The following is a 21,118-nucleotide window of genomic DNA, read 5'->3' as shown; positions in this document are numbered from 1 at the left end:
TGTCATTGTTTTTACAACATTTTCCTAATACCCTATTATATGCCTTGTAGCACTGTCATATTATATTATACATGTTTTTAATTCTACTCAACCAAGCACACAAAACAATTTATCTTTTTCAATGGAAATCATTTTCTTCCCTGGCTAACATGCACACTGAAATGTTTTTTCTTCAATCTTATTAAAATTCACAACCTAATTGATTACATACTACTTAAAAATATAAATGCCAACAATCTCAAATTACTAGTTGATAAATATAAACACACATCTCGTGGAAATACAACTCTCATAATTTAGTAATTAATTTAGAGGTGGGGTCTAGAACGATTTTGATGAGTTCAACTGAACCTAGGCCCATTAAGACTTTCGCCTCAAGCTATATGTATACATGTATCACACGAAAATTTCAAACGTATACATAATAAAATCACACTTATTTTGCTGACTCTTGATCTTGATTTTGAATTACACACCTCTAACTGATCTCATCAGACACATTGTTTCCAGAACTCATGAAGACATTATACCAAAAAACCATATCATTGTTGAAACTAGTCATGTCCCCATGTTCATTATTTGTTGAATATTGCATGTTCTCCTCCTTGTTTGATTGAGTGTCATGATGAGAATTTGAATTACTCTCTTGAATATCTTCTTGATCATGATAATAAGTTGGATGATAGGCAACAATATTTTGAGAATCTTGAAGATAGTTTGAAGGAATATGTTGACCCAATATTTGTGATACATTTGCTATAGTGGATGGTAGATCATTGTCTTGTTTTAATTCTAACCTTTTCTTCAAGTGAGTGTGCCAAAAGTTCTTGATTTCATTATCTGTTCTTCCTGGCAGTCTTGATGCAATTGCAGACCATCTAAAAATATGAAGGAAATAGGAAAAAGTCACATTTATTGCACATCAACATGAATATAAAAAAATAAATAGAAACCATGTTTAGTTTTCGATATTAAATTCTGCAAATAACTTATACGGATTTTAATATCGAAAGTAAAACATGGTATAACTAATACGGGTGATATAAGTTATATGGGAGTTTATGAATTATTTTATTCGATATAGAAAGTGAATTAAGTAATATGTGCATTAGATATACGTGGATAAGAATATCTAAAGATGAAAATGATTTTATGAATATAGATAGTTTGGGTTGATTTCTCAGATGATTACTCAAATACTAACTATAGTTGTTATTTCATAAAGTTAAAAAAAAATTGATTCTAATTTTCTTTAATATAGAAAAGTGATTTTCTCAAATAATAACTATTAATTGAGTAAATATATGAGACATCAATTCTATGTATAGTTCCTAAGAAACAATTCCCCTATTATTTATTTACCATTATAACTATTGGCAATTTTATGCAAAATATTTGATCACATAAACTGTAGGGAATTCTCATAAGTTTGAGGTGTGTCAATGACATTTTTCTTAAGAATATTTCACCCGATATAGATATATTTCCAAAATTTCAACAAACTCTTTTAATAAAAAAAACTAGGAGCACATAAACTAATAAATTATCATTAAGAAAGAAACTCAATCACAATATATAGAACATAAGCGATCTATATAAAAAATATGAATATTTCCTTTTGAGATATATTAAAATTATTTTTCTATTAATAACAAACTCTTATACTATTTAGTCTCCACATAACAATTCTGATATTATAAATTTGTTTCCCTACAAACAAAAACCATATATTACGATCCCCATATACCTAATACATCAAATCAAACGTCCTAGGTATATAATGGCATGCATGAATAAGAAATTACAAATTATAAGAAGAAGAAAACGAGACCCAAAGTTGTGATATATATTAGTACTATATAATTTATATAAATTTAAAGAATTACTATATGATAATAAATATTATTGTACCTGTTTCCAAGAAGTTGATGTAGCTTAATGATGATTTGTTCTTCTTCCTCACTAAAGTTTCCTCTTTTAATATCTGGCCTTAAGTAATTTGTCCACCTTAATCTACAACTTTTTCCACATCTTAACAAACCTATAACAAGTTCAAACAAAAAAAAAAAATTATTTTTTTATGAAAAAAGAAAGAAAGAAAGTGATTATAAGATCATAACAATATAATCAAGAAGTAATTAACTTAATTTGAACCATATATATACTACTAAATTATAAGAAATTGAGTGAAATGGAAATCAACAAATAAATTCTTCAATGTTATGTTTAGGAAATCAATTTCTAATTTCAACGAGTTGAGTATGATTGTATGTTTATATATATATATATATATATATATATATGTTATTGTACGAAAAATATCAATTATTAAGCACTATTCAGACTATAAAAAAAGAATCTTTTCTATAATTTGAACGTGAATTATTTATAAACTTTTCATCGAAAATATGGAATTTCTGATGGAAAGTCTTCAAAAAAACGTCTTGGACAAGAAATACAAGAAGCAAAAAAAATTGGAAATTATTCATTATATTGTTTATTTATTTCGAAAAATAAATAAATCAAAAACTCACCTGCTTGTTTAGGAAGTGCCCTCCAATTTTCATGTCCATATTTTTGAATAAAAGTTATCAAAATTTGATCTTCTTCTGGAGTCCATGGCCCTTTCTTCAATCCCATTTTCTCACAACATGGAGCTCTTACCATTTTAGCCACTCCTCTCTCTTCTTTCTCTCTCTCTAGATAATACAATATGAAAAAAAATTGGGGTGGAAAAAAAAAGGCAACTATAATTAGTACATATAATAAAAACATAAAAACGTGGAAAAGATGGTCCAATTCTTTCTTTTCTTTCTTATTTTAATATATTTTGGACCTTTTATTACTAAGAGATTTGGCATTGGATTTTTCTCTCAAACTAATTATTACATAGAAAGAAAACTAATTAATGTATTATATAGAGAAAGAGAGTAGTAGTTTCCTTATTGATTTTAATAGTCTGTTTGATCAATCTTTAGTTGAAGTATTTAGCTAAGTTTTTAGGGAAAGAAGTATTTTTGAATAGTAATAGAAGAGCTTAAACCTACAAACACTTTTTAAACCATGTATAAGCATATGACAAATTGTTGTTTTAATATAAATAAATATATTTTTCAAATTGATCATCAAAATACAAATCGATATTCTCGAAACATACCTTTTTACAACGCATTTATAACAAAATAATCAGACTTTGAAAAATTGATTAAGCAACTTATAAATTCTATAAAGACGGTACAAAAAAATATTTGCAATTAAGACAGTAGCTCAATCGAAATTAGCGATAGAACTGCTAGACAAAAAGTGGTCCAATCAATAAAAGACACGAAAACTTGATGTCATCCTCACCTAGTGTAACATACAAAATTTAATTTGTCAAAATCATCAGAATATTTATTTATTTATTTTTGTAAGATAATAATACTACTTAGCTAACCTATCATAATAGCTTAAATTCTACTTTATCGTTTTTTAAGGGATAAGGATCTGAAAAATATCTCAACTTTGGTCGAATTTGTTGTTGCGATACTAAACTTTCATAAGGACTTATTACCTCCCTAGACTATTTAATTCCGTATTTTTTACCCCTGAACTATTTAATAGTGTATTTTAAAGGTATATATGTGCCCACTTGGACACATTACTATTTATAATTTTTCATTATTTTTTATGTCCACGTGGGCAAATATATATGTTTAAAATACGGTATTAAATAGTCTAGGGAGATAATAGGTCCTCATGAAAGTTTAGTATCGCAACAACAAATCCGATCAAAGTTGGGTATTTTTCAGACCCTTATCCCTTTTTTTAAAGATGGTATAATTTTTAATTTTTTGTTTTTTTAGCTAAATACATTTTCTCACATGCTATAGACAATTTCTTGGTTGCTTCATGGGCTCCCTTTTTAAGTCAAAATTTATGTGCGGCTCGGCCCACAAAGTCACATATTTTCTAAAGTGTCCAACATGTATGTCACTCAAGTGTTCTTTTTCTTCTTGGTGAAAAAAAATATGGTGTTTTCTTCCCTTTTTTGCTTTGAATTGGATTTTGGTAGATTTTATATGATGATTCCCTTTATATAAATGAAAATCCACAAAAAGCTATCGCTTGTTTGTTCAAGAACCCCTTTTCATGCTAAGTGGCTTACCCAACATGGGGTTTTATGCACATAGATAATACGTAAGCACGCACTTAAATTTTAATTTTTGAGTGTATATAGATACGTCAATATAGTCTTTGTTGGAAACTAAACACTCCTACTTGTCCTACTGTGTTTCGTGGACATCCGATGCTGACATGACACCTAAAATTGAGAGATTTTTAGATGATCGTTTTGTAAGTTGAAATGTTCAAAATTGACACAATATGGAGACGAGTTGAGGTGTCAACATGTATATACTCAAAGTTAGAGTAATTATTTGTCATCTGAAGCCAAATTTGAGTGTTTGTTTGTGTATTATGCCTATATTTTACTCAAACATTACAATAACAACAACAACATATGTGTAATTTCACAAGTAAATCTGAAGAAGCTATAATACACATTGACATTGCCTCTATCTGTATGGTATATAGAAGTTCTTTTTAATAGATCCTCGATATGTTTGAATCCTCTTTTAACTCTTTTGTGTATTTACTTCTCACTATCTTAAAACTTCCTTCTTTAAAAGTCTGGTTTAGCCATTAAACTCAAGATATAAAAAACTAGTTTGAACATCATCTATAACTAAAAAATATATTATAATATGTTGAATCTTGACATGAGTAGTTTAATTAGATGACTAGATGAGGACCTTTAGAGGGGAAAAAATAGATAAAATAAGATTTAGGTCAATGTACAATTATCAATCTTTTGACTTGATTGTGTACTATAAAATGTCCCATGTAAAGCACTATATATATGACTAAACCAAAAAGTAGATCCATCACCCTCACTAAAACACACACACACACACACACAAAACTATTTTCCAGATTTTGCAAATCTTGATTTTTGCCGACACTACATTTAATTCAACAAAGTAAGCTTATCTAAAAGCCTTTTGGGATGATGATAGTTGACATCTTGTTTTTAGGGGAGGAGCTAAAATATGGTTTACAGGTCTGATCGAGAATAGTTTGATTGGGATTGAGTTTTACCAATACTGTATTTATATTTTGTTCAACTTAGATACATTATTGTCACATAAACTAGGTCGGACGTTTAAAATATTTATTTTGTTCGAGTTAACGTGTTTGATTGAAACTTCATAGAGTAGATAAGAGACATCAAACAAGAGGTCAAAACTTCATAGAGTAGATAGTGTTGGCTATAAATTCGATTGTTCGATAATTTTTATTCAAATAAATTATAAATTTTAAGTTCTGATTCAATCTCTCTAAATCGAAAGATCTGACCTAAAAAGATGGAAGCTTTTATGAGATTTCATTTGAAAATCAGTACACTTATTTGTGATGTCATTGCTGGCACATTTTTGTAAATTAAGGTGGGGAGACAAGATAAATAAGAACACTTTTTAAAAGAGTAAAATGTTGACATTCATGCACGAAAGTACAAAAAATGTGCTAGTGAAATAAAAAGTTTACAACTTATAAATTTTTAAAAAATCAAATATCTCATCATTTTGGTTATTTTTTAATTTATATATTTGACTGTTTTCAACCTTTTGTCGCATGATCTGCATAATTATCACTTTGATTATTTTAAAATAGATAACAATATTCAAATCTTTGTTTTAATTTGATGCTTCAACTACTTTGTTTACAAAATCAATTCAAGTCTACATTTCATTCACAAACATATCTAGAGGGGATGTATCATAATTATTCGATAAAAGTAAATTTTAATTTTCTTATATAAAAAGTTTGAGGACATTGATTTTAATAATTGATTAGAGCTTGTTATATTCTATTAGTCCTTCTGTTTGGTCTATCAACTATCATAAAAAATCGAGCGAAAGTGATTTTCTTATTTTCTATTAATTCTACTATGATAAGTTTTTCAAAGTAGAGTCAATGTTGGAGATGAGTTGATTGCCTGAAAAATGATTCTTAAGCTCTTAAGAAGTCGTAAATCATTATATTCTATTGAATTTTTACATATAAAAATTATAATTTTAAGAATGTATATATATAATTAATAATTATATATATATAACCTTTGACTTTGTAAATTAAGATGTTTATCTATCTTGTATATTAAAATCTAAGTGCTATTACTAGACAAAAAAAAAAAAGAAGGAAGACAAGTCATGATAAATCTTGAAGTTATATTCCATTTCAAAAGAAAATCCTCTAAAGGAATGTGTAAATAATAAACATTACCGGCAACAATATCAATTGTGTTAACAATAGAAAATTTCCAAAAATTATATTCACAAATTAAACATCTTAACTATTTTCTGCGTATGTCTATGAAAAATCAAAGAAAAATCTATTTTTTGGACTTTTTTTGTAAGAGAAATCAATTTTCATTTTTCCACGTTTTTTCTTTATTTTATGCCGTAACTTTTTTGAGAATATTTTTTTTTTGACTACTTGTTTTTTCTGAATGAGTAGGATCGTTCAGTCCACATATATGATCCATAACCCAAACGCAATATTCAATAAGATACAATGGAAAATTTCAACTTTATGCTAAAGAAATTAGTACAATTGCCTCAAAGATACGAGATATAAAAAATAACAATTTAGAAAATATCCAATAATTTGAATCCGTTTTTCTTTTAATTTACTTTCCTTCTAAGAATCTTCATAAATATATGTATAAAAAACAATATGATAATACTCTTGAATCTCAAGTATATACTACGTGCAAAATAATAAATAGTTTTAGTCAGAATGAATACGACGTTAACTTAATTCATTATTTTCAGCTCGAATAACTATATATATGTATGCTAGTTGATAAATATAAAATGTATGACAATAAGATCGCAATTATATTAAATTCATTATTTCTTAATTTTGAATTACCATTGATTGATTTCAATAGAAATCTCATCCTTGATTCATTTTCAACCGAGGAAAAATTAACATGACACCTTACTATTTATATTTTAGGAATTGTTTGGTTGATGATTTGAATAATTAGTTCCATCATAAAGTTCTAAATAAGATAATATTGTGTTTGATTTACCATCTAATTATAAAATTAAAACTATTTGAAAACAAAAAAAATTAACATGTTGATCTTGAATTTTATATCTAAAATAGAATTTTGAAATTAAATTTTAATAGTTATTTAATTGAAAATAGATATTTCGATACTCGTAGTAAAGTCAATTAATTTAATGATAGAGGAAGCTTAACTATCTCATTCACAATTCATGTTAATAGTCCATATCTTTAGTTAAGGTAATATAAGGTGATTAAATGGTTCTTTTTTGTTTCGAAAATCTTAGGAAAACTTATAGCCACTATCTTTGAATGTGCACGAGATAAACATGCTACTATGTAATAGCTCTCAGAATACTTCTGAGATATAAATCACACTAATATTGAAAAAAGACTAAATGAGAGAGATCCCATATGTTAGATTCGATGCCTAGACTTCCTTATAAAATACACATATTACACAAATTCATCCACCATCGCAAAATTCGATTCCTAGTCTTCCTTATGAAATAAGCATGTTACACCAACTCATCCACCCTCGCAAACATTTTTAAATGAAATATTTTGATAGGCCTCAAAAACAAATATTTTTTCTTCTTTTGGAATTTTACTTTTTTTTTTCTCACATACTGTAAATAGCAACTGTAGAAGTTTCAAAAAATTTCTTCACTTTCCAGAGAGACAGCGAAGAAGATGACAACGAAGACCAGCAGGAAGAGGAATCAAGAACAACAATATACTAATCCCCAATTTTAATTTTTAAATTATTACTATTCTACTACAATTTTCTAGTAAACCCCAGATCCCTTTTCCCCTTTTCTGCAAAAAAATAAAAAAAAGATCTCTTTTTTAAGCTAAATTCTGCTTCAAATTTTTATTTTTCAGATTTTTTTCCATGAAAGAAATTTATTTTAGATATGGGTTTCTCTTTTTCTTGATGTTTTTATCAAGTAATTGGGTTATTGGAGCTATCAAATCTCAATCAACTGAAGAAGCATATGTTACCCTTTTATATGGAGATGAGTTCTTGCTTGGTGTTAGAGTTCTTGGAAAGTCAATTAGGGATACTGGGTCTACTAAAGATATGGTTGTTTTGGTCTCTGATGGTGTTTCTCAATATGCTAATGATCTACTAAGAGTATGTACTTTTGTTACTCAGTACTAGCATTTACTTTCATTTGGTTATTTTTTTTTTGATGACAAGGGAAACCCGCAGCCGCTATTCTTTGGGTTGCACATGGTAAAACCCCCGCCCCTGTGCAATAGCTCGCAAATCACATAAGAGAGGTAACCCGCACTAGGCAAGCCTGGTGCGACGAGCTCGACCCAAAAGGCAAACCCTTTGCTTTCGCTGAGAAGTGGTTTCGAACTTGAGACCTCAAACATGGAAGTCCCAAGCATTTACTTTCATTTGGTTCATTTTTGTATAGTTTAGCTTTTTGTGATAACCGTTATGTTTGTTCCAACTTAAGCTTATCGGCTAGTTCCACGAGGTACCTGCTATTCTGCTAATTGCCATCAGTTAGGGTAGCTTGTACACTGAGGCTTTGGACATGTGGGATTTGAACCATGGACCTCGTGGTTCTTAATCCACTTTATTAATGACTAGGCAACACCCTTTTGTGCTACTTTTGATTAGTGTAGATTGATGAATGCAGATTTTTTAGGTGCTGTTAATTGTTTTCGAGCCGGATAATCAAGGAGTGTTGAAGTAGATAGATAACTAGTGTGAAGATAGTGTAACAAAGGTGGAGGCTTATGGATTTGGGCTTTTCGACTAATTCCACGAGCCTGCTAATTCCCACCAGCTAGGGTAACTTGTACACTGTGGCTTGGACATATGAAATTTGAACCGTAGAACTCATGGTTCTCAATCCACTTCATTGAACACTAGGCTACACTCGCGGATGGGTGCTGATTTTGCTTAGTGTAGTTTGATGAATGCAAAAGTTTAAGTTGCTGTATAATTGTTTTCAAGCTGGATAATCGAGGAGTGTTGCAGTAGGTAGATAACTAGAGTGAAACTAGTGTAACAGTGGTGGAGTTAGGATTTGAAGCTGCTTACGGATTTGGGATTTTAGTCGTGTTGGGTTACTGAGTACTAAATTAATTAATTTATACATATTAAATGAGTTTCTTAAGATAAATAACAGGTTTGAACTAAATTATTAGGTTCTGCTGAACATGCTTACTATACTCTAGCTCTGCCCCTGTAGTATAATTATGATGAATCCTCTAAATGTTGTTATATCAGGTTGATGAACTTTCATTCAATCAGAAACCAGATACATTTCATTCTTTCATATCTAAAAAACTATAGAGGGGCTGATAAAACCTAAAAGCGCAGAAACATTATTTTACGTTTGAATGGTTACACCAAGCAAAAAGGTTAAGTAAACATTTGGATTTCATAATCCATCAAATATTTCATTGAAATGAACATGGACCACATAACCCCCAAGAGGGCGGCCAGGTGATCGCAGAGTTGGGAAGCAAGTTGGAATCTTGATAGAGACTTCTCTGAGTTAATTATTCCCATCAGCCCACTCCTTGGTGGGCAAATTTAATCATATCCTTATTGGTGGGAAGTATCTGGTAGACTAGTCGAGGTGCGTGGAAGTTAGACCGGAGTCACCGAACGTCTATGCTATAAGAAAAAAAAGGACCATGCTCACCTATAGGATGGACCTAGGATGTAGGATTGGTGGTTTTGGAATTCTAACCATCTTGATCAAAGAGTTGGATGATAACCTTGGGAAGCAAGGGTGGAATTCCAACAGAGGCTACTCTATGTTAATTCTTTCCATCTGCTAAAGACTTGGTGGACTGCTGGAATCTCTTGAACCAACACTTGATTCTCAGCAAGTCCTATAGTCTTTTCAGTTGTAGTAACTGTTATTTTACATTGAGGTTGCCTTAATTAGTCCCGTGATAATCTTTTTAGTTGACCTAGATTTCCATCTTTAAATTTGTGTTTGACGCTAAGGCATTTCTAGACGTGGCTTATGAATCTTATTGAAGGATTTCGTCTTTGTTTCTTTCTTTGCAGGCTGATGGTTGGATTGTGGAAAAGATTAGTTTACTGTCGAACCCAAATCAAGTGAGGCCGAAGAGGTTTTGGGGTGTTTACACAAAGCTAAAAGTATTTAACATGACCAAGTACAAGAAAGGTAATTCTATATCTCAGCGCTTGAATTTAAGTTTGGACACAAAGGATGAAAGGGATATGACCAACATTTCAATTTTTTTTGAGTGCTTTTCAAATTCATTTAACTGAATTGCTTGCCTTCTTCTCCATGAAGGGCACCAATTCATTTCCTCTTACATTATAGTTGGTACAAATAGTTAGTTCTAACACCTTGGCGAGCAATTTCAAGCTATTCCTTTTTCATGGTTTCTTTCTATTCATTCATTTGAATGTCATTTAGGGAACAAGCTTGTTTTAATATTGATGCAACTAACTGTCCATTTTGGTATATGCTATTGTGCATCTCAGCCATTAGATACAAACTAAGAGAGGAAGTTGTAGATGAATGAACAATAGCTCCGGCAAAGAGAAAGAGAAACAAGTTTCAGTATCTACCGGTATGCATCTAAACAATGATACAGAAACTATAGCAGAAGTTGTAAATGAATGAACAATAGATCAAACAAAGATAAAGAGCAACATATTTATTATACTTGTTGAAGAGAGGCTTCGGAAAACTTACCCACTCAGGTTCTTCAGAGGCAATGACAGCCCGATACCTATTCACCTTAGCTTTGTATAATTAAGTCATGTCTTTCTTGTACATAAGTAAGGGAAAACAAAAATTTTGCAGGGTGTAGAAGGTAGAGAACATAGCTTGTTTTGATTTTAAATTTCTTAGGCAGATAAGCATTTTCACTTCAGGGCAACTTTTTGTCAAGTAGAGCTGCACACATTTTCTGAATTTACTCCTTAATGTTGGAATTTCTCCTTTTATTTTGGCAGTGGTATATCTTGATGCTGATACTATCGTAGTTAAGAGCATTGAAGATCTATTTAAGTGTGGGAAGTTTTGTGCAAATTTGAAACATTCTGAGAGACTAAATTCCGGAGTAATGGTGATTGAGCCATCGGATGAGGTTTTTAAGGATATGATGAGCAAGGTGACCACTTTGCCTTCTTACACTGGAGGTATGGTATTTCTGTTAACTGTTCAATTCTAAGATTATCTCCTCTCAGTCCAACCTTTTACTCTCGTTAGCTTTCATTGTGTAGTTTTAACAATAAAAGTCTTCCTATATTAGTGATGATTGTTGAAAATGTTTCTCTTTCTCCTGATGCATTCTTTTCTTGATGACAGGTGATCAAGGTTTTCTGAACTCCTACTATGCTGGGTTTGCTAATGCGCGTGTTTATGAACCAAATCAGCCTTTAGATGTCCTAAATTCTAGAAAGGTCCCTGAAATGGAGAGACTTTCTACTCTTTACAATGCGGATGTTGGCCTTTACATGCTTGCTAACAAGGTCTGTCTTTTGAGTTCTTTTGCCTGTCGTGTGCTTAATGTTTTTTTTTTTTTACTTTTATTTTGTTATTGTCGGGGTTTTTTGTAGGGGAGGGGTTTGGGGTGTGCTTTGGCTTTTTGATTGAATTTTTGAGAGAATAATTATTCGGATCTGGGAAGCAATGGCTTTAAATGGACTTCGTTTTTGCAACATGTGGTGTTCAACTTTGCATTATTCCGTGGGCTTGTTGTGGTTGCACAGTAAAATTATCCTGAAGAGACTACATTATGATGTACCATTCATGTTTTATCATTGGAAACTACTGTGGTTTTGTTTGCTTAATTTCATGCCTACCAAGTATCAACAATTCTGCAATCTTATTGATACATGTTACAATATCCTATACAAAGAAGAACTATGCCAAGAAATTATATGGTCTGGAGTGGAGAAAGTTGAACCATAAGTCCATAACCATTTAAGGAAATGTTTTGTGACAAACAAATGGTGTAATAGAAGTCGGTAAAAAGGAAGTCTTGAATGGAAGGAACAGGTAAGAGGTTCATGAGAAAATAAATTTGAAAATTTCATCTTTGATAGAAAAGGTTAACTTTAGAGTATATGGTTAGAACAGAAATGTCTTAGCTGCAAGAGCAAGATTTTCCTTAAATCCATTTTAATTTGTCCTTCCTTGCTCTGACTTTTTTTTGCTTTGATAAATTTGTAGTGGATGGTTGATGAGAAAGAACTCCGAGTTATTCATTACACACTGGGACCACTTAAACCATGGGATTGGTGGACATCTTGGCTGTTAAAACCTGTTGACGTATGGCAGGTATTTTTCTTCTCCATCATACTCTAGTCACTGCCTGCAGTCATTTTACATATATCCTATATAGAGGTGTCAAATGGGCGGGTTGGACTGGATTTGAGCGAGTCAAAATGGATTGAGTTGATAAATGGGCGGGTTATTGACCCACCCAAAAGTTACTTGGGTTGAAATGGGCTAAAAACCACTCCATAACCCGCCCCGGCATATTCTTACTAAATTTGATATTCTTTGTTTGCTTTCTTGTAATTTGTTCAAGTACCTACTAAGCTTTTTTCCCTTATATTATGCTGTATATAACATATCAAATAAAAAAATATCTTTTTAAAAATTTAGATAGTTTCTCATCGATCAATTTGGCTTGCATAGTTGCCAGTTTCTACATTGGGCTGAATTAAGCGGGTCAAAATGGGCTGAGTCAATAAAATAAGTGGGTCATTAACCCGCCCAAACCTAAGCGGGTTTCACGGATCATGATTTCATGGGCTGAGTTTGCCACCCCTAAGCCTATATTTTACTTCCCAGCTAACATGATCCACGGCTCTGTCTCCCTATCCAACTAAACCCCATTTTTGTGCACTTGGCTGCTTCCATCTTGGAGATGACATCACAAGTTGTATATTAGTGTGCAAGAGAGGATTTTGCTCAAGTATCTCTAACAACTGAATGACCTTATGTTCGCTCATCTGCAGAATGTTAGGGTACGTCTTCAAGAATCTCTACCTGGAACTGGAGGGGGTAAAAATCCTAGAGATGAACTTCTTGTCAAATTTCTGTTTCTGGTTCCATTGCTTCTGATGGTATTTTCTTACTATAAGTCATGTTTACAGGTCAGCAATTTTAAATCTATTTCATCACTTTGATAGGTGTCAGCATTTAAAGTATCTTTCGTATTGAAAAATGATTGCTGTCTGCAGACACGATCGCTATTTGACCACATTAGACAGCTGTACTACAAGATCAGAGCTGGAGGTGTCCTAGCTTATTCTTCTGTTCCTTCATCCACCATTCTTTCAGATCAGCAGGTATCTCTGCCCCTTCCTGTCGATTTTGGAACTTTTTTTTTTATTCACTAATGCGCTGAGGGTCTATCGGAAATAGCCTCTCTATCTCCGAAGATAGGGGTAAGGTCTGCATACACACTACCCTCTCCAGACCCCACTTGTGGGATTACACAGGGTATGTTGTTGACGTCCTGTTTTCTGCTCTTTCCCTTTCTAATCTGAATGAGATTTCGAAATAATGAATCGCCTCTCACGTCTTGCAGAATAGCTTTCAGTTATATTTCAAGCATGCCATCTTTTGCTTGCAAAGTTGTTATGTTTTTCAATTCATGATAAGCTTATATAGCTTGTTCTTAGATATTAAAATGAAACAAATTCACAAATTGTTTGCAGCCGAAGGTGCCTGCTTTTCTGGGTGGGATATCTGTGTGTGTCTGTTTTGCTGCGGTTCTGGTGTCTCTTGGGCTTTCACTTGTAATTATCCCCCGCCAAGTAATGCCATGGACTGGTCTTCTCCTGATGTACGAGTGGACGTTTACACTTCTCTTCCTTCAGTTTGGATGTTATTTGTACTTAGTTTATCAATGGGGAAAAGCTGTGGCAAATCAAGCTGGACAATTTCGGGCAGATTCTACATCTTTGGACCATGAATCTGGAAAAGGTTGGTCGACGTAAGATCAGTAGTTTTCGTTTTACAAAATTTGAGGTACAGTTTTTCATTGGCGTTTTCTTGCCTTGTAGGTCATCAGCGGCAGCAATCATGTTGTGACATTGCTGCGTGCTACTATGGGTTAGGGATGGCATTTCTCGCAATTTTAGCTCCCGCATTGCCTAGTATTTTCGGAATCACTGCTTTGTTTTTGAGGTACTTCTGATATTTCTTTTTCCCGCATTTCAAGCAATTCACTGTGCTTTACATATCATCTAATAGTTGTGTGGTCTGAATGACACAACACTATTTAGTGTTTACTTGCCTCGAATCATGGTTTTGTTAAAAAACTTGCATGTTTTCTCTGAGAAATTGTCTTAAGTTAGGTGCTTGAATTTAGTATTCATATATGGCATGCCGAACTCCGTTGCAACATCATGATTGATTTCCGTATGAATAAGGAACAATTTGTTTGAAGGGGATTCTCTTGAGACCATTGGATGAGCACAATAACAATGAATATTGTGTAATGCCACAAGTTTGGGGAGTTTGGTGTGTAAGCAGCCTTACCCCTACCTTGTGTAGGTAGAGTGACTGTTTTTGACCAAATGATGAGCACATTTGAATAAAAAGATGAAAATTAGATATTGCGAATAGGACACTTATACCCCCGAAAAAGAAAATATATATCCATTATCCAGAGTAGGTCAGATCATTTTTTGGTTAATAAACTTAAAAGATGGTTTACAGTAGTCACCATTTTGGTTTAACTTTATACTTTCATTTCCCTTAGAGTTAACAGTATTGAAGCCCCCAAAGTAGTGCAACTCTGACACACTATGTCATTTATAAACCATTTTCTACAACAGTAATGGCTTCACTCGGATGTCCTTCTAGTGCATTCTTAACTCTCACCTATGTTGCTTGGATCCTCCAAAATGCCGCTACATCTGTTTCAGTACACATGTCATCTGGCACTGGAAAATCTTGAACTTTATGCTTGATTCTATGTGTTTATGTCTACTAATTAATAGTCAAATAACTCTTGTATATATTTTTCACCCACAGGTTAGGTTTGATGGTCGTTGGAGGCCTTGTTTTGGCGTCGTTCATGACATATGCTGCGGAGCATCTATCGATAAGATCGTTTACGAGGGGATTTGAAGAAAAAGATATGCACAGGAGTAGAAGTATATGTTTCTTGTGCTGATTGTGGCATATTCAGGTATCAGCCACAACTAATTGAAGCTCTTTTTCTTGCATTGGCAATTCTTTTTGACACTAATGTGTAGAATATGTTAGTTTTTTTCTTCTTCTGGATTTCACCGTTTCTTATTTTAGAAAGATTGAGTGTAATTCTTTGTAAAGTGTATGTATATGATTGTTAAAATCTAACTAATGTTAGAATATCTGATGTTCTTTTCAATTTCTCAAGCATTGTTGATAATTTACTTTGAGAAAAAACAGTTGGACAAGTAGAGAAGGATCTCCACCGATAGCCTGTCTAGCTATTGGGCGGGGTTTCCTCGATCTACACAAATTTTCAAAATTGTGACTTAGTGGCCAATGAAGCGGTTGAAAATCATAGAAGATAAAGGTCCAAATCTTGAAAAGACAAATAATGCTGATGATATCTTTCCATGTCTTGGTGTGCAGAGTTACCATATATTTGTGTTGGTGGGAGGTAGAAGTATTCGATGAAATAGTTGACGTGCGCAACACCGTTGTACAGAAAAATTGGAAATGCTTATGTCACAACCCAAAAATCGGACGTGATGGTACCTGTCTCATTCCACCAAGACATGTCAGTCTAACCAACCCACGACAAGGTAAAAGCGGAAGTAAGAACGAAATTATGTACTAGACATAATATAAGCATGCAAAACTCATAACATAACACAATCTTTTCTAAAATTTGGTGTCACATGTACAAGTCTCTAAGTAGTACAACTCATTCAAAAGAAATACAAGTCTGAATGTTTTTATATATTAAGTAGATCAAGGGCATAATAAAGAGTAAGTGATGTCTGTTGTGATGACAACAGCTACCTCACGAACTCCAGAAGCAAAGTTTCGGATGAAAATGTGAGAGGATGATCAAGACAATCCGAGCTTGTAACCTACACAAGTGTAGAAAACAAGGGAGTGAGTACCAAAACAACAACGGTATTCAGCAAGTATCCCAAGTAAACAATTTCACAAGTAATGGAACAACACAATATCGATAATACACCATAAATCACATATCAAAGTTTCCATAACATCATCACATTCTTTCATATTCAAATAATCACGAACACGAACATAACACTTATTCATCATAAAAAAAATTTAGATTTTTTTTTTGGGTGCTCCAAGGTGCCAGATATATGAGCTAATACACATAAAAAATAAAAAAGTAGGCTAATTCCTAAAAGTTGGCTCGTAAATACGAAACTATGCCTTAAAAAATAGTGGGACTATACACAATGCTTCCCTAACTCATTACTGAGGTCCTCATAAAGGTTTCTCAGAAATTCTTTTTGGGTGCTCCAAGGCGCTAGATCCATAATCTATCAACAAAGTCGAGTAGTTCCTAAAAGTTGGCTCGTAAATACGAAAATACACCTTAAAATGAATGCTCCCCCAACTCATTACGGATGTATTTATAAAAATATTTAAGAATTTTTTTTGGGTGCACCAAAGCGCCAAATCTATGAGCTAATACACACGAAAAATGAAGAAAATAAATATCATTATTTCCCGTTTCGGTCTTCGTTTGAACTTGAAAATGCCAACGGCTGCCTCTCTGAACAAACACGTGCCATTAAATAGGCCGTTACAAGCGCCCACAAAAAATTTCGCCCCAAAAATCGTCGGGCACACATATCATCTAAAATTCATGGATTATAACACATGAAAAATTAAAAAATTAATATTTCCCTTTTCAAGCCTCGTTTGAACTTGAAAATGCCAACGTTTGCCTTACTAAACAAGCACACACCATTAAATAAATAATTACGGAGGTCCTCGTAATGTTTTTCTGAAATTTTTTTTGGGTGCAAAATTCACGGGCCAATACAAACGAAAAATAAAAAAAGTCGACTAATTGGTGATACGGGATCCTGACTTGTGTTTGGTTGAGTTTTTTCATGGATGTTTGTTACGACCTTATTAATGGTGTGAGTTGATCTCGATGGGCAAACAAACGTATTTTCAAGTTCAAACGAGCCCCAAAGTGGGAAGAACCGAATTTTACCATTTTAATGTGTTATAGTCTATGGATTTTTGGTGATACAGGATCCCGACTTGTTTTTTGTCAAATTTTTTCATACACATCCGTTACGACCTTATTAACGGCGTGAGTTTGTCCCGATGGGCAAACATATGCATTTTCAAGTTAATACAAGCCCCAAAGCGAGAAAAATTGAATTTTATCGTTTTTCGTGTGCTCAGTCCATGGATTTTTGGTGATAAGGGATCTCGTTTTGTTTTTGGCCGAAATAATTCAAGGACACCCGTTACGACCTTATTGTTGGCGTGGATTGGTCTCGAGGGGTAAACAAACACATTTTCAAGTTCGAACGAGCCCCAAAGCAGGAATAATCGAATTTTACCGTTTTTTGTGTGCTCTAAAAAAACCTAATAAAGACCTCCGTAGTGAGTTAGAGAACCACCACGTATACTCACACCATTCTTTTCACGTCATTTCTGCATTTACATGCCTTCTTTTAGAAATTACCCAAATTCTTCGATTTTTCGTGTGTTATAGCCCATAGATCTGTCGCATCGGAGCACCCAAATTTTTTTCTTCAAAAAAGTTTATAAGGACCTCCGTAATGAGTTGGAGAACCACTACGTGTACTCACACCATCTTTTTCACTCTCATTTCCGCATTTACAGAACCTTTTTTAGAAATTAACCAAATTCCCTGATTTTTCGTTTGTCTAGCCCATGGATCTGGCGCCCCAGTGCACCCAAAATTATTTTCTCAAAAAAGTTTATGAGGACCTCTCTAATGATTTGGAGAACCACTACATATACTCACACCATTGTTTTCATGCCCATTTTCGCATTTACAGATTCCTTTTTAGAAATTACCCAATTTTTCGCATGTTATAGCCCATGGATCTGGCGCCCCAGAGTACCCAAATTGTTTTTATCAAAAAACTTTATGAGGACCTCCGTAATAAGTTGGGGAACAACCATGTATACTCACACCATTTTTTCACGCCCATTTTTGCATTTACTTGCTTTTTTAAAAAAAATTTCCAAATTCTCCAATTTTTCGTGTGTTATGGCCAATGGATCTAGAGCCTCGGAGCACCCAAATTATTTTTTCTCAAATTTTTTTATTATGACCTCCTTAATGAGTTGGGGAACCACCACGTATACTCACATCATTTTTTTACGCCCATTTTCGCATATACAGTCCTTTTTTAGAAATTACTCAAATTTCTCGATTTTTCATGTGTTATAGCTTGTGGATTTGACGCCCCGGAGAATCCAATTTTTTTTTCTCAACAAACTTTATGAGGAACTCCGTAATAAGTTGGGGAACCACCGCGTATACTCACACCATTTTTCTCATGCCAACTTTCACATTTACATGCCCTTTAAAAAATTTTTACCTAAATTTCGTAATTTTTTGTGTGTTATAGCCCACAAATCTGGCTCCCCCAATCACCCAATTTTTTTTCTCAAAAAACTTTATGAAGACCTATATAATGAGTTGGGGAACCACCACGTATACCCACACCATTTTTTCTTCACCCCCATTTCTGCATATACAGTCCCTTTTTTTAGAAATTACTCAATTTTCTCAATTTTTTTGTGTGTTATAGCCCATGGATCTGGCGCCTCAAAGTATCCAAATTATTTTTCTCAAAAAACTTTATGAGGACCTCCTCTAGGAGTTGGGGAACCACCACGTATACTAACATCATTTTTTTCACGCCCATTTTCGCATTTACATGCATTTTTTTAGAAATGACCCGAACTCCGTGATTTTTTGTGTGTTATAGTGTATGAATCTGGCGCTCCGAAGCACCCAATTTTTTCTCAACAAACTTTATGGTAACCTCTGTAATAAGTTGGGGAACCACCACGTATACTCACACCCCTTTTTTCACGCCATTTTCTCATTTACATGCCTTTCTTTTTTAGAAATTACCCAAATTTCGTAATTTTTTGTGTGTTATAGCCCATGGATCTGGTGCCCCCAAGCACCCAATTTTTTTTTCTCAAAAAACTTTATGAGGACCTCCGTAATGAGTTAGGGAACTACCACTTATACTCACACAATTTTTTTTCACACCCATTTCCCTATTTACATGCCTTTTTTTTTTAGGAATTATCCAAATTTTTCATTTTTTCGTGTGTTTTATATAGCCTATAGATCTGGCGCCTCGGAGCACCTAATTTTTTTAATAAAAAAACTTAATGAGGACCCCCGTAATGAGTTGGGGTACCACCACGTATACTCAAACCTTTTTTTCACGCCCATTTCTGCATTTAGAGGCCCTTTTTTTTAGAAATTACCCAAATTTCCCGATTTTTCATGTGTGTTTCCATTTTCTAGGTCACGCCTTAACCTCGCTAGAAAGCGGAGTTGGCTAGATGCCGTCTGATTAGATCAATCAAGCGATAGGTATAGCCCATGGATATGGTGCCCCGTAGCACTTAAAAAAATTTATGAGAACCTCCGTAATGAGTTGGGGAACCACCACGTATACTCACACCATTTTTTTCATGCCTATTTCCGCATTTACATGTCATTTTTAAGAAATTACCCAAATTTCCCTATTTCTCAAGTGTTATAGCCGATGGATCCGGCACTCGGAGCAATCAAAATTTTTTTCTCAAAAAACATTACAAGGACCTTAGTAATGAGTTAGGGAACTATCACGTAGACTCACACCATTTTTTCACTCCCATTTCCGCATTTACATGCCTTTTTTTAGAAATTACCGAAATTCTCCGACATGTTTTATAGCCCATGGATCTTGCGTCTTAGAGCATCCAAAATTTTTATCTCAAAAAACCTTATGAGGACCTCCGTAATGAGTTGAGGAACCACCACATATACTCACACTATTTTTTTTATGCCCATTTTCTCATTTACATGATTTTTTTAGAAATTACCCAAATTCTCCTATTTTTCGTGTGTTATATAGCCCATGAATCTGGCACCTTGGAGCACCTAATTTTTTTCTCTAAAAACTTTATAAGGACTTTCGTAATGAGTTGGAGAACCACCACGTATACTCGCACCATTTTTGTCACGCCCTTTTCCATATTTGCATGCTCTTTTTTAGAAATTACCCAAATTCTTCAATTTTTCGTATGTTATAGCTCATGAATCTGGCACCCCGGAACACCTAATTTTTTTTTCTCAACAAACTTTATGAGGACCTCCGTAATGAGTTAGGGAACTATCACGTATACTCACACCATTTTTGTCACGCCCATTTTCGCATTTACATGCTTTTTTTTTTAGAAATTACCCAAATTTCGTAATTTTTTGTGTGTTATATCCCACGGATCTGGCGCCCCCAAGCACCCAATTTTTTTTTCTCAAAAAACTTTATGAGGACATCTGTAATGAGTTGGGGAACTACCACTTATACTTACATCATTTTTTTTTCACACCCAGTTCCCTATTTACATACCCTTTTTTAAGGAATTATCTAAATTTCTCCATTTTTTGTGTGTTATATATAGCCATAGATCTGGCGCCTCAGAGCACCTAAATTTTTTTTCTCAAAAAACTTAATGAGGACCTCCGTAATGAGTTGGGAACCACCACGTATACTCAAACTTTTTTTTTCACTCGTATTTTCGTATTTACATGCCCTCTTTTAGAAATTATCCAAATTCCTAGATTTTTCGTGTGATATAGCCCATGTATGTGGCGCTCAGAGCAGCCAATTCTTTTTTCTCAAAAAAATTTATGAGGACCTCTGTATTGAGTTGGGGGAACCATCAGGTATACTCACACCATTTTTTCTCTCCCATTTCCACATATACATTCCCTTTTTTTAGAAATTACTCGAATTTCCCAATTTTTCGTA

The 21,118-nt window shown here is 33.4% G+C and overlaps 3 protein-coding genes across 3 annotated transcripts in view; 2 read left to right on the top strand and 1 right to left on the bottom strand.

Moving 5' to 3' along the window:
* Window positions 1-230: 230 nt before the first annotated feature.
* On the bottom strand, window positions 231-2,712 carry LOC125867870 (transcription factor MYB14-like). Its single transcript, XM_049548459.1, has 3 exons — window positions 2,535-2,712; window positions 1,912-2,041; window positions 231-878 (listed from the first exon to the last, which is right to left on the bottom strand). Exons 1-3 carry the CDS (start codon window positions 2,665-2,667, stop codon window positions 479-481), a joined length of 663 nt encoding a protein of 220 aa, XP_049404416.1. The 5' UTR covers window positions 2,668-2,712; the 3' UTR covers window positions 231-478.
* A 5,050-nt stretch (window positions 2,713-7,762) lies between these two features.
* Window positions 7,763-15,492, top strand: LOC125868243 (inositol phosphorylceramide glucuronosyltransferase 1-like). Its single transcript, XM_049548872.1, has 10 exons — window positions 7,763-8,254; window positions 10,166-10,286; window positions 11,090-11,275; window positions 11,445-11,608; window positions 12,312-12,419; window positions 13,106-13,243; window positions 13,331-13,438; window positions 13,811-14,078; window positions 14,159-14,282; window positions 15,135-15,492. The coding sequence occupies exons 1-10, from the start codon at window positions 8,012-8,014 to the stop codon at window positions 15,274-15,276; spliced, it is 1,602 nt and encodes a 533-aa protein (XP_049404829.1). The 5' UTR covers window positions 7,763-8,011; the 3' UTR covers window positions 15,277-15,492.
* Window positions 15,493-19,896: 4,404 nt separating this feature from the next.
* Window positions 19,897-21,118, top strand: part of LOC125866874 (copper transport protein ATX1-like) — a 230,852-nt gene continuing 229,630 nt past the window's right edge. The window contains exon 1 of the mRNA XM_049547253.1: window positions 19,897-19,908. The gene's annotated coding sequence lies outside the window, so the exon portion shown is untranslated. The remainder of the gene's footprint in view (window positions 19,909-21,118) is intronic.

This window comes from Solanum stenotomum, chromosome 6, assembly GCF_019186545.1.
Source record: "Solanum stenotomum isolate F172 chromosome 6, ASM1918654v1, whole genome shotgun sequence".
Classification (NCBI taxonomy): Eukaryota; Viridiplantae; Streptophyta; class Magnoliopsida; order Solanales; family Solanaceae; genus Solanum; species Solanum stenotomum.
The sequence above is the reverse complement of the archived record's forward strand: the minus strand, read 5'-3'. Positions and strand labels throughout refer to the sequence as shown.

What these genes read in the sequence shown, in the direction of transcription:
- LOC125867870 (XM_049548459.1), bottom strand. Translation starts at nt 2,667, where the DNA reads ATGGTAAGAGCTCCATGTTGTGAGAAAATGGGATTGAAGAAAGGGCCA. An exon ending in GGCACTTCCTAAACAAGCAG is followed by an intron (nt 2,042 to 2,534) that starts GTGAGTTTTTGA and finishes AACTTGTTATAG; the next exon opens with GTTTGTTAAGATGTGGAAAA. An exon ending in CATCAACTTCTTGGAAACAG is followed by an intron (nt 879 to 1,911) that starts GTACAATAATAT and finishes TCATATTTTTAG; the next exon opens with ATGGTCTGCAATTGCATCAA.
- LOC125868243 (XM_049548872.1), top strand. Translation starts at nt 8,012, where the DNA reads ATGAAAGAAATTTATTTTAGATATGGGTTTCTCTTTTTCTTGATGTTT. An exon ending in CATGACCAAGTACAAGAAAG is followed by an intron (nt 10,287 to 11,089) that starts GTAATTCTATAT and finishes TTATTTTGGCAG; the next exon opens with TGGTATATCTTGATGCTGAT. An exon ending in AACCTGTTGACGTATGGCAG is followed by an intron (nt 12,420 to 13,105) that starts GTATTTTTCTTC and finishes GCTCATCTGCAG; the next exon opens with AATGTTAGGGTACGTCTTCA.